General features: G+C 32.2%; 1 protein-coding gene across 6 annotated transcripts in view; it reads right to left on the bottom strand.

Moving 5' to 3' along the window:
- LOC139527007 (uncharacterized) overlaps positions 1-1,956 on the bottom strand; it is a 47,827-nt gene extending 45,871 nt beyond the window's left edge. For 2 of the 6 annotated variants that reach the window (XM_071322223.1, XM_071322227.1), the window contains exon 1: positions 1,315-1,370. Coding sequence is in view for 2 of the 6 variants with exons in the window: in XM_071322231.1 (XP_071178332.1) it covers positions 1,315-1,351 (37 nt within the window). In the remaining 4 variants the exon portion in view is untranslated. Of the gene's footprint in view, positions 1-1,314; positions 1,414-1,859 lie in introns of those variants that run through there. The other 4 variants (XM_071322226.1, XM_071322231.1, XM_071322228.1 and 1 more) reach the window with 4 other exon arrangements.
- Positions 1,957-14,489: the final 12,533 nt, after the last annotated feature.

Below are 14,489 nucleotides of genomic sequence, written 5' to 3'. Positions count from 1 at the left end.
CAATGAATGAAAAGGGAACGGTTCGTGAAGTCTCAGTGGCTTGGCCAAACATAAAAGAAAAGAATTGAAGTGTTTCAAATTGTTGATTGACGATTCAGGTATTTTGAATTTTAAACGGAAGAGTTATTTATAGTTTTGACAATTAGTCAGTTTAAAATTTAGAATAGAATATCGGATAAGACAAATAGTGGCGGATCCAGAACTTTTCAGGGGGGGGGGGGGGGGGGGTGCACTGACTGCCCTAAAGTGTAAGGGGTCTCTCCAGTCACGCTTCAGTGATTCCCTATATACTATATAATCAATAAAACAAAATCCCACGAAAGGGGGAACCGCCCCCCCCCCCCCCCCCCCCACCACCACCACCACCACCACCACCACTGGATTCGCCTATGACAAAGTCAACTATATTCAGCAAGAGTAATTTATCATGTTCCCAGTTCTGCTGAAAACTGGAATTCATAATTGAGAATGTAAATGGAGAATATGTAAAAGAGACAACGACTCGACAACAAGCAGACAATAGCCGAAGTCATCCAATGGGTCTCCGGCACGGCGGGAATTTCACGCAAAATACGGAAATAATATGTCACTAATGGCTCGGACGGTAAAAGAAAAGTGAGCAGTATTGAGTATTGAATTTCGAACTAGTACTAGACATTGCTTATATAAAAAAATTTATATATTTGTTTGCCTGTCCCACGTTGGGAGCCTATCACAGTCTGCTGTACCACATTGCAAACGGCTTTGTCTAGACTCAGTAGTATCGTGTTCAGTAATTGTCCGGACTCGGAAGAGGGTATTATTGCCGAATTTTATATTAATAACGGGACTGTTCCGGAACGGGTTCGTCAAAGACGGTTCGTATTCGGGATGCAATCTGGACTTAATCGGCAAAAAACCCCACCAATGACAAATCTCTCCAGATCATGCCCGTTCTACAGGACACCGTCCTGAAAACACAGAACATTCATTGTTACGATTGATCTGATACAGCAGAATCTGTCATGACATAATCACGATTGTAATACGACTATAGATAAGAAAAAAAAAACATGCCAAGAAATTCTAGCTTAAAATTCCGGTAAACCTCCTACAGCACTCATTAGTAGTTAAGAATTGATTTCTTGCAACAAGTTAATTTATGACCTTTGTGTACGTGTCGCGTAGAACACGGTCATATACCAAATGGTCAATATTAATCATCCATGTAATTTGCTCTATGGGACATTTGCAGAATTTCAACGGAGGCAATTTCTTGGCATGGTATGCAATGTATGTTAAATTTAAAATCAATGTTTTAATGTTATCTCTTACCTGAAAACGACAGAAGATAATAGGGTAAGGCTGTCATTTTAGTAAATAGTTTTATTAGAAAAACATTTCGATTTATATTACTATCAAGGCCCTTCCTGAACACTTTACATATACAAAAATAATACAAGTCACATCCCGTAAACCACAAATCATGTCACAAACATTTAACAAATTAATTTTGTGTATTATGGGGAGTGAAATAATAAGATTCATTTTGTGCATTTTAGGAATGACCGTTCTTTGAAAAACTGAATTATTTTCCTCTTTGATGTGACATTGTCACAACTCAATGACAACTGTTGAAATAGTTATATTGTTTTAAAAACCCTTACAGTTTTTGGTAAATATGAAACGATAGATGTCAATCCCTATAAGACAGGTATCACGGGTTGCGAATAATTTGACTTCATTTCTATTTTCTTTTTAATTTATCCTTGTGTAAAATATCCAACTATTTGTAATGAGGTTGACGAGGAAAACAATAATTGTCAACACTCAGTCTATACACACAATGTAGTTTAGCGCCGAAGAAACAATTTAGTTACCTGAAAAATGTTTATGTTTATGACAAAACATCTTTAATATTCAAATCCCGGTAGAATTTGACAACTGTAAGAAGTTGACAAGTGTGTCTGAGCGAAGCAAATACGGGAGAAGTTGTTCTTTATGTACTTAATTTCTTGTTTGTATGACCTTTATTTAAGTCAAACAGATGCGTAGCTTTGCTTAGGTGCGTTATTGATATAACGGACATCACAGCGTACATGTATCACTATAATGGTTTTCATATATCCGGATCATGTAGTGCAATAAGACTATGAAATTTACAACTGTTGTAATTTCGAAATCGCGTTGAGTTTAAAACACTACTAATCGGTTATATAGAATCGTATAAGTATTTATTTTTATGTTTCGTCTTCAGTTCTGCATGAAAGTTCGTATATTTCAGTCAACCTGCCACGTATGGCCAGTATTAACTGGAATGAAGAGTACACTCTGAAGCGTATCGGATCCTATGTCGTAGAATATTATATGCAGATTATTTTTTGGGGGTTTTCAAAGTGTCTGGTCGTTTTAGTGTTTGCTGAGAAGATGGTTTCTATATTATGATCCGATATTCGTGGAGACCAAATTAAAGGGCATAAACATTTGACATAACAAACAGATCCAGTATGTTAACAGTCCTTCCTGAGTCGGTAGCAAGTGATATAGCACCATGGTTTTCTGTTTTTCAAGGCCGCGATCAAAAGCTTTATCTATTGACGAACAATAACTCTTTTGAGCTTTTACATCATCTTTTACAAACGAAACGTTTAAAACAAGCACGTTTAATACAAATTTGAAAACAAGCATACCAATCACAATTAATAAAACCAAAGCATGATATGAAAGATGTTCTATATAAATGACTTGAAATAATAACTATGTTATACTACGCAGAAATGTTACTAGTACAGTAAATAATCATTATTGATTAAAGCAGTTAAAATAGATATAGGAAGATATGGTATGAGTGCCAATGAGACAACTCTACATCCAAGTAACAATTTATGAAAGTTAACCATTATACATGTAGGTCAAGGTCTTCAACACGAAGCCATGGCTCACATCGAACAGCAAGCAAAAACACATTAATAACAGTTTAGCCCGCCATATTCTGTATGTGCCTGTAAGAAGTCAAGAGCAACGTTGTTTGTGTCTGTCATGTTGGTGGTTTTTTTTCACGTAAATTGTTCTGTTAAAAATAATTAAATCCGTTAGAATCAATTGAATTGTTTAAGATTTATCATGTTGACACCTTTAAAGCCGACTATACAGTATTGGTTATTCTCGTTTGGAGCCTAGCTGTATGGTTATCTATAGCTGCTTACATCCACTTCATTTTAACTTTGGTAGAAAGTTGTCTCATTGACCCAATCGTACCACATCTCCTTACATTTATATACACGTAGTAAGAAAATTCACACATCTATCCCATCTAACTTGAAATATAGTATAAAACCGTTATGCTTGACTCATATATGTATCTTGAATTACATCTAGAAATAGACAATGAGGGTTGAGAACAAAACTTTACGACAAAAGAGATCAGTTCGGCCTACTAGTTGTGAACTTTCCATTACAATGTAGCAATGTTGAGTATATATCTACCAGTTGGTACTCTTTTTTGGTACTCTATATTAAAGAGGTTGTATTTCCTATATTATGGTTTCCTTCAATGAGGCCAGGTTTGTGCTAACAATGGAGCTATCAAACCAAGGGTTCCAATAGTTGGAGTTGCAGTTATCCTTCAAATATTTCATGGACGGTACCACTACCTGGTTAACCTTTATGGAATATCAATGTTTCCACATGCAGATGACAATTTACATGTTATAATTGATACCGAGTATGTACTTACATGAACAGCACGACGGCAACGAGTGTCACATTTGGATCAGGAATTCTTCGAAGTTACTTTTTTTTTGCGGGGTTTGTGTTGCTAAATCTTTATTGTTCTGTGCTGTGTTCCATGCATTGACCTTTTTCGTTTGTTTGCGCGCTATGGCATTGTCAATTTGTTTTCGACATTAATTTGAATATGTCTTTGGTATGATCTTCCGCTCTCCTTTATGGCACATTCAGCAGAAAAAAAAGCCTATGTATTTAATGCTGTTATTATCAGCAAATACACATGAACTATTATTCCATGTAACAATAAGTTTGATTAAAATAGTTTTTTTCTCTTTTAAACTATGCGGTCATTCGTCCAAATGTTAGCAGCTGTGGAGCTAACAGAATCGAAGCCATGTCTCTTGTTATTAACTGTGTTGTTAATTTGTATTTCGTTATCTAAAGGAGTATTTGTAATTTTTTAACATTAATCAAATTATGATAGACTCATTTGGTACATAGTTTCTACAGTAAGATTTAATCATAATCATCCGACTTAAAGAGATGAAAGTTTTAACATATACAACCGTTTTTCATATATAAGCTTGCATATAACCTTCATAAACAAAACTCTTTAGCATTTCTCCATATAACTGTGGATTTTTATTCACAATAATAATGCTAAGTGGCCTCGCTCGTTTCTTGGCAGTGCAGCAAGCTATATGTATGCTCTAAATATCAATATACTGAAAGTGTAAAAAATATGCTATATACGATGATAATGTATCATAATTTGTATCTATGTTTTATCATTTACACAATGTATGTGGTATTCGACCTCCTTGTTTCCTGTTGATCTGTCATGGGTGTTCTAATCATACATGTACTTAGCTAAGGCCATTGCACAGTTACAAAAGAGTGTGTCTTTTGTTTCTTTATGTCTTTTAATATAATTGATCAGTCACTTTGTCCTTTTCAAATTACTTAAGTAGTACAAATGTTCATCTTTAAGTATAATACCGTTTTTTCGGAATAACTTTGATCATTATTTTTCATTCTACTCGTTCCTGGTTCATAAGTGTCATTTTTAGTATTATTAATTGAGTATGCTATTAAATTTTTGCTTTACCCCACTGGATCCAAATTGGATGTTTACACTTTTTATTTATTACATTATCAATATAATACATGTTTTTTTTTATAATGACTTTAAAGTTAAAACTCTCTCATGACAAGTGCTCAGTATATCCATGTAAGATAACTTGTTTAACCAATGGAACATATTTCACAGACTAGGAACTTATTTCACCAGGTGAGGAACAAATCTCACAAAACTATTACAGTTAGATCTGTATAAACCATTTATGAACAACTTGATAAGAAACAAGATACGACATCGTAATAGAATTCACCACAAAGCGAAAACTTCAAATAATCCAGATCACTGGAAAAAATTTAGAGAAATTCATAATGAAATTATCAGTTTAGTTAGAAAGGCAAAATATGATTACAAGTGCAAACTGACATCACAACTTATTAACAAAAATATTCCTCCTGGTAAATGGTGGCGCATTGCCAAGTCTGTATCAAATTGTACTAAAAACAGAGATTCCCCCCTTTTTTGGAACATGATGGCCAAATTTTTATTCATCCATTGGACAAATCAGAGATCCTGAACAATCATTTTGCTGATATAGCTAATATTGATATAGAACCAGAAATTCCTGATAATAATGAGTCTCCTCCATGTCATTTAAACAAATTTGTCATCACGGAGAAAGAAATGTTAGACCAGTTAAAAATTTTGAATGTTAATAAACTAGCTGGACCTGATGGTATCAGTCCTAGAATTCTAAAAGAGGTTGCTAGCTTTATTTCTAAACCATTAACTAAGTTATTTAATATGTCACAGGTTCCACTGTTATGGAAAATTGCACATGTTAATCCTATTTTTAAAGGGAAAGGTAGTCCACATTCAGCTCTAAACTATCGTCCAATATCTGTTACCAGTATTGTTTGTAAGATTATGGAAAAAGTTTTATTTAAACATTTGTATAATTATATGAGGAGTAATAACCTTTTGTCAAAGTTTCAATCTGGATTCTAACCAAGTGATTCTACTGTTAATCAGTTAATCGAAATATATCATAAAATTATTAGTAATATGGATAGTGGTAGGGATGTAAGGTTTGTATTTTGTGATGCATCTAGAGCTTTCGATAAAGTTTGGCATAAAGGACTTTTATTTAAACTTAAACAATCTGGCTTAAATGACCAGCTCTAATATTGGATAGAAAGTTATCTTTCGGATCGTCAACAAAAGGTACAATGTACTTTCAGAAGGTTTTTCGTCAACTCTAAGAAGTATACATGCAGGTGTCCCCCAGGGATCAGTTTTGGGACCCTTTCTGTTTCTTATTTATATAAATGATATAGTAAATACATTGCTAATGATATTAGACTTTTTGCAGATTACACCTCTTTATTTGTCATAGTAGATGATGGTCATGCTGAAGCGGCTGCTTCTTTGACTGATGACTTGGATGTTATCTCAAATTGGGCAAAATCATGGGCTGTTCAATTTAATTCTAAGAAAACTAAAAATATTGTATTTACTAGAAGGGAAAGGGAGCATCCACCTGTATTTTTTGGGATAAATGGCGAAGAGGTTGAGAAAATAAATATTCACTGTCATCTTGGGATAACATTTCAGTCATCAGCTTCATGGCACACGCATATTGATATAATATTTATAAAAAAGCATGCTCTCGTCTTTTTGTGCTTAGTCAAGTTAAACACTTATTAGAGGTTTCTCAACATCTTACGAACGAACGAAAATATCCCTAACTTGACGTAACTTGCCGTAACGAGAAAAGAGGGAGCAGTAATTTATCTTATAAGTTTGGATTATCGGCTGTGCTCTTCTTCCCTTTGAAATGTCTTTTACATGTAAAATATGCATGCTTGATTTTTTAAAACCATTTTAAAACAAATACATATTATATTTATTTGATATTATATAATATACAATATACAATTTACTGTTCAATCAACACAGTTGAAAGTCTTATTGATCTATAAATTTAAGTGAAGAATATTTAATCAAAGGACAGTAATCGTACAAGAAATTTTAATAAACATGATGACAACATCACTATTTAGTTTATGTCAAAAAGGTAAATATAGATTCATGTATAATGGATCGAAAGGGCTAGGATTTTTCTTATCTTAGCTAGATGCTGATTCACGGTAAAAATTCGTTCGTGGACACGAGGTAAAATAAATCTAGGGGTGAACGCCTTTCGATTTAAATTTGAAAAGAAAACATCCCAATAAGTTCCTGGATAACTTCTTTGCCCCAACCACTAAAATCCAAATCTCTTCTTATTGATATATTGTTATAAATTGGTAGACTTAACAAGAAAAATAAAGGAAAATATCTAAACTTATATATTGTGTTTTTTGTTGTTATCAAGGCCTTTCTTATTCTATGTGTGTATGTTTCCTCTATAGTATAATAATGAGTATATACATATTTTTTTTCTTGTTTATTGTTTCCGCTTCTATGGCATACTGTGTATATTTCCTCTATTTTTCATATTTCTCATTTTTCTTTTTAGTTAGGGGTGTAATATATAAAAATATATATTTTGATAACTATGTGACTACCAGTTGTGTTAGGGCTGTAGCACTTTCAACAAGAACACACAAAACTCTATTTCTAACGATAGATCGAGTGCACCTTTGAATTTCTTTAACTGATTCCCAATAAATATTAGAAATAAAAAAGCTATGTTGCGACATATCTATTCAAGATACTCTCCGATACGAAATAATGAAACTCATAGTAACTCAAACAGATTGGACCCATAGAAGGGACGTATGGATATATGGAATATATTAAAGTTGTGTTATCTCGATCACTTATCAATCCTTTACAAAACGCTAATTTCGCAATGAAATGAATGGAATATTTGTCACTGAACGTTAAACACCAAACAATCAATCAACCAATTGCAAACTAGATGTGTTGAATTTTTCAATCAAGGACATTATAAAAAAAATCTTTTTGAATGGATAAGGGAGATAAATCGAACGCATATATACGACATGTCAACAAACAGAACTCAACGTAAGAAAACGAAACAGTCAAAAACAGAAAATAAATTGGAACACGGATGTTTAATGACAACAATGAAATGCAAGGTTGCAAAAAAGGATATTAAGTTGTTAACTGTTGTCTTTTAAACACACTGCAGTATCAGTAGACATTTATTATGGATTTTATTATAACAAAATTACTGCTCCATAACGATACGTTCGTAGAGTCTCGTCCGTTCGTAAGATGTTGAGAAACCTCTATTAGTTCACTTATACGTATTTATTATGCTTTTATTAGACCTATATTAGAATATGGTGATGTTATTTGGGGCAATTGCTCCCAGCATGAGTCTGAGCTATTTGAAAATATTTAGATAGAAGCTGCTACAATTATTACAGGATTACGACGTAATTCCTCCAGACAAAAACTTTATATTGAATTGGGTTTAGAAACTCTGGAGAATATACGTAATAAACATAGAATCATATTCAAAACAGTGTAGCTGTGGCCATTGATTGACAACTTTAAATTATCCCATTGACTGGGGCAGATTAGGTGAACGTGTGTCTGTAACGACAACTGCTCACTACTTACTTATTATAGAATTTAAACTGTGGGGTCACCAAAGGTTCTTAACGCCTTTAATATTAAAATAGTTCGAAAAATTAATCAGGAATAACTTCATGTTTTGATTTATATTATTGATATAAATCAAAACATCGTGTATATTCCTGATTAGTTTTTCTAATTTCTTTATTTAGGTGTTGAGAACCTTTTGTGACCCCACAGTTTAAGTGCCTTTAACAAGTACATAGTGAGCAGCGGTTGTTACAGACAAACGTTCACATAATCTGCCCCAGTCAATGGGATAATTTAAGGTTGTCAATCAATGGCCACAGCTACGCTGTTTTGAATATGATTCTAAGCTTATACTATTCTACAAAATATTAAATGGGATGACACCTGCATACTTATATGAGTTAGTCCAGCCATATCTTCCCAGACAAATATTAAACCCATGATACTTTGAGGAATGAAAATAACACTGTTCACCCGCCTCTTGCTAGAACTAGCTCTTATTTTAATAGTTTCATTCCTTCCTCAGAAATAATGCTAGCAACCTTAAATCTCATTTGTTTAATCAGTTCTTATCCGAGAACACTTTTTGCATACCACATCTCTTTATTTTGTATACAAACATCTTTTTAAAAGATCGTTATTCCATTATAAGATATTTACTGTAGAATACTAAGTATTTTCATGTTCACTATTTGACCGGTACAGAACATGCATGAAGCTATATCATCCATCATATTCAATCAAAACTGCTTAAGACATTTTTAATTCTTTTCTGACAATGTTAACAAAATCTATAAGTATTGATTTAGACATATTTCAGTATATTGGACTTTTTTATACTGTTCACTTTGTTCTGAAGGTTATGAAGCAAGCAGTTGTAGTTTCATTTTGTTTTCTTCTTTGTAGAGTTCGTTTTGTTTTTCGTTCTGATGGATATATTGGATTTTTTTATAAAATTTAAAGGACTCGGACAATTGCAAACCCCTTTAAAGGACTAGGACAATTGCCAACCCCTATAAGATCATAAAGATGTTAGCCATGTGTATGTGTGACAAGGACGTGACCTCTAATATGTTTAGCGAAAATTGCAGCGTTGGATCTAAATCTATTATATTTCTTTTATTTATCAGATAATTGTTTTCTTCTCATTTTGATTGATTTGTTTTGAATTGTTTACACTAGTAAAGTGTGGTCCCTGTATAGCTTACTTTTCAGCGTTGAAATTATGACTGCTTACTTTAACAGATTGTGTCTTGGTGGAAATATATCGTATTTGGCACTCATACGTGTACCTCCTCTTTTTTTTTCTTCTTCATATATATGTCTGCTGCATGTATAGTTCACCTACTTCTATTATACAAAATTGAAAACGGTTCAGTATTGATTTGCGTATTTGTAAAATGTCATGTCGTTGGTAAAAAAACAGGATGTACTGGCAAGGACAGTCATGCTTTTTTTGCTCCTGCGAAAACTCTTAATTTTCAAGAAATAGGACAGCTTATAAACTTATATCAAATGGACTGGAGTCACAGATTTTAAGGATTTTATTTGAACGGTAAAATTTATTTTTCAACAACTTCACAAATGTCACGACAATAGTGAAGAATATTCTCTTATCGACAACTTTATGTCAAAAAAGTTAAATTATTTTGACAGAAAACAAAGACACGTTTCCTTGCATAATTTAATCTTAAATAATTGAAAATTGTTATAATTAATGGGTATCTTTTTTAACATTTTGACCACAGCCAAATTTTGTACGATGTGTAGAAATACCACAAAGGACTTCTTAGTGCACTGAAGGACTATACAAATCATTGGTGCATTACATTGTAATTAAGGACAAAGTGTTTGCACTAAGGACATTAAAACGATGTTATTAGACCACAAACATGGATATGAGAAGATATAAGTATATAACTCATAAATATAAAATTGGGTATCAATATATATCATAATTTTGAAGTTGACTTACTTTTTTATTAGCGCGTGCCATGTGGCAGGCACGTGACCGAAGGCTTATTGCAAATTCGCAAGCATCAATGTTCAATCAATTATCCAATAAACAATTGTCATTTGATCGTTACTAATTAATAAGTTTATGATAGTTGTAGCGTAGTTTATTTTCAACTTGATGAAAGATGATTTTATCAGAGTTTTTATTTTGTTTTAAGGGAAATTGTAAGATAACTTTTTTCTAAAGAAGCAAATTTTGATTTATTATAATCTGAGGAAAAATTACTTTCTATATTTTATGTCCTTCTTAACAACACAGGAGTTTACATTTGTACATACTTTCATATGAGATTGAAAGACATTAAGATGGGAAAATGTGGCATCCGTGGGGATCTTAAAAACCCGATTACATCATTATTATATTGTGTGGGAACGGAACTGTACGGTTTTTACATTTTCAACATTCGAAAATATAACAAGTTGCAACATGGAAAGTTTTCCAATGATGACCTCAAATGATACTATATAACGCTTCTTCTAGAAGCTTAAGTAATCAAAACATTCTATATGTATATATGAACCAATCAAATAATAAACGACGTATGCATACAAACGTTTTTCGTCGAATGGAGGAGCTTTTAATAAATCGATCAGAACTGTCACACAACAGCGATAAAAATGTCAATAATCATTGAAATACAAATCCTTGAGTCCAGAAATTTCAAAAGTACCATTTCTATTATATAGTCTTACCTGTCGGAAAGTTAAAAAGCCATTGCACCAGTAGAGATTCACAAATAATATTTTTTTCAATATCGGATAAATTAATTGACTGTACAATCGCTTGCGAGTTTACTGTACTATCACTTGGGCCTTTCCTGTACAATCACTTGTCCAATTTATCAAAGCTCATTTTCAATAAAAAAATTAAGGAGATTTGATATGATTTGCAATTATACAACTATCCATCAAATTAATTGGATGTACACATGTAATCTATATTAGGCGACCATACCTTATAATCGGCTATATATATATATTAAAGGTCCCAACATGAACAAATTTGGAACAATAAAATTCGAAAACTAACGGCCTAATCTAGAAAAAACAACAATTTACAAAAAAAACAACAATATGACAGACATGAACCAACGGCAACCACTGAACTACAAGCCACTGACTTGGGAAAGGCACATAAAGAAGGTGACGTGATAAACATGCATGTGTGTGTACGCTCAACCTCCTAATTGAAGTAGATGTAAGCAATTATAGGCAACAATCCGGCCTTCAATAACGAGAAAACCCCTTCCATATAGTCGACCGATCATTTAAAGGCCCCGACATGAAAATGTGATTTTTTTTAAAACTCTAACCAGAGTGAATGTATATCAGCTTACAGAACTTGAAAACCAAAAAAAATAAGTTATAAATAAAAATACGGATAAACATTTTTTTTTTTTTAAGCTATCTTATGATCATAAACAAGCTTCTGTCCTAGTTTATTAGTAATCCAGGATAGTTACGAAAGTTATTAAAGTTTCAAACACTTTACCCACAGAGTGATTTTTTGTGGTTTGTAGATCGCTATTGCAACAAATTAAAAGTCGGAAGGCTCAACAAAAATGTAATAAACTATTATACTTTGCGAAACATGTGTTTCTTTTATATCAGTATGTGTTGGTAAAAAAAAACTCTATACATTTTTTACTATTTCAAAATATCTTTATAAAACATTACTACAGAACTTAAAAAAGTGAACTAACGGAACAAGCAAACGAAGTTAAAGAAACAAAAATAAGAAGAAAATACACTCTTACATGCTAGTAGAAGTAAAACCTATAACAGACAGAAAAGCAAAATAGATATGGCAGTAAAAACTATACCATAAAAAAACAAGAACAACATGAAATAACATAATATATACATTTTTAATAAGTATACTAGTGTATTCAAAACGGGTCAAGGTTGAACGAACATGAATTTCTACAGATTACAATCAACTGAGTGTGGCGCGTGTCGATAAAATATAAAATAACTTTCTAATTACTTAAGATATGATTATAAAATTTGAAATTATTTAATATTTTTGAAACGTTGACTTATATATGCTATGTCCTTTGTGTCAATTGTATCATTCCATTAGGTCCTTTAGTGCAATTTTTTGTTCTTAGTGCACTAAGGGGGACTTTTGCGGTATTTTTATGGACCCAAAAGAAAAAAAGAATTAAAGGACAAAACGTTATTATATGGGTTTTTTTTTCTTCGGAAAATGTTTCTTTTGGCAAATATTTGAGAACAAATCTAATCTTTTTCATATTCAATACATTTTCAGTAAACACTTAATGCATTTTCAATATCGTATATCATTTTAACTATATTTAATTTGCGGTTTTGTGATATGTGCATGTAGTTTGAACAACGTCGTCAATAGTGTTAGAAAGAAGCTATAAAAAATTGATTTAGAACCTTATTCTACACATACGGAGGTACATGTACAATACCATTACGGGTTAACGTATGCTTTAACTGTGAAATATCCATTGTAATTGCAACGTTATTTTATGGATCGTTGATTTTATTACCTTTAGATTATTGACAAGTGCCATCGAACCAAGGATTCTAAACATTTAAAAAGTGGGACAATCGGGAATAAACCATTTGTATAGTATCTTACTATACAAATCTTTGCGTATACATACGTTACTTTTACTGTTTAGAGGTAGAAGACGAAGTAGAATTATTTATAATAGTGCAATCTTAACAAACAAATAAATACATATTTATATTTAATAAGTTTTTTTATTCAAATGAAAGATAGGATACGCGCATTTACAAACAGATGTACTAAAAGACTAAGACATATACTCAATTCTGAACTTAAAATTAGGTTAAATGTTTTAATGAGGATCTGGACGGGGTCCTTCATTTCTGTTTTCTTTAATGTTTAGGCCTTTTATTTTTCTATTCTTTATACTTTTTGTCTATTATTATCAATTCTTTATATTCAAGCACCTTATTATTCTCTAGTCTTTATTTTTTTGTTCCATTTTCTCTATTATTCATATTTATAGCCGATCATTCTCTATTCTGTAAAACACCATCGACATTCTTTTTTTTCCGATGGTATGTTATTCATTGTTTTATCACTCTCACTTCACGGCCTAAGAGCAGTTTCAGAAGCTGAGTTCAAACGGAGACACGGTTCCCTGATGCGGCCTAAAGAGAATAACGAAATTAACTATGTAAATGATCTTACATATAAAACATTTGTATTTTGCGTTGATCGTTCCTGATGAAGTAAAATCCAGAAACGTGATTTGGACGTATGAAATTTATTAGATGTTGTTGTCACTCTTTTGTTAGTGTTACGTTTGAAATTTTCAATTCCTTTTTTTTTTTAAATAATAAGTAGATAAATAAATAAATTAAAACCAGAAAAAAATAAACTTAAATCAGAAACAGTTATTGGCGAATAATTTTTTTCCCAACAAAACAAACTAACAAAACTGTATGTATATATTATTAATTCTCTAATCCATTAAAAAAAAGACAGAAATAAAAAGTCAACGAATGATTCTATGTTTAATAATTAAAAATAATATACGTTTCTTATTTTAGCATTTATAATACAATGTATCATCCACATGAAAGTGCGCAACTCCTAATATAATTCAACGGATCTTAACCCGATCTGAAAGTTTTGAAAGTTACTTTTTATGATTGGTCTAAATTTGTCCATAACAGTCTAAACAGACTTGATTTAACGCTAGAGTCTATTAACGTCAAGTAACAGTAAATGAACGCGGTCTAGCGGATTCCGCGAAATGTTGCGACGTTTTGTACGAATTACGTCCCTTTGACCAGATTTTGCAATGTTAAAATTTCAACCGGCGACTTTTCAATGGGACAACGGTAAATCTGACGGAAGGTATGTATCTTCTAGGAGAATGAACTTGTTTGCTAAAATTGAAGAAATGCTACAGGATTTTGAAAATGAATATGAAAACAGTCATGAAGACGATCTTCAAAACGAAAATCAGGTGTTTGAGTTTGGATATCTGCCGACCAGTTAAAACAAGTGTGAAAACTGTTGATCACTGTTGCTCACCACTATTTTTACATAATTGTGATGAGGAAAAACAGTGCGGTCTCGACAGTATGTTGA

Source organism: Mytilus edulis, chromosome 6, assembly GCF_963676685.1.
Source record: "Mytilus edulis chromosome 6, xbMytEdul2.2, whole genome shotgun sequence".
NCBI classification, from domain to species: Eukaryota; Metazoa; Mollusca; class Bivalvia; order Mytilida; family Mytilidae; genus Mytilus; species Mytilus edulis.
This window is presented reverse-complemented; position numbering and strand designations above follow the sequence as displayed.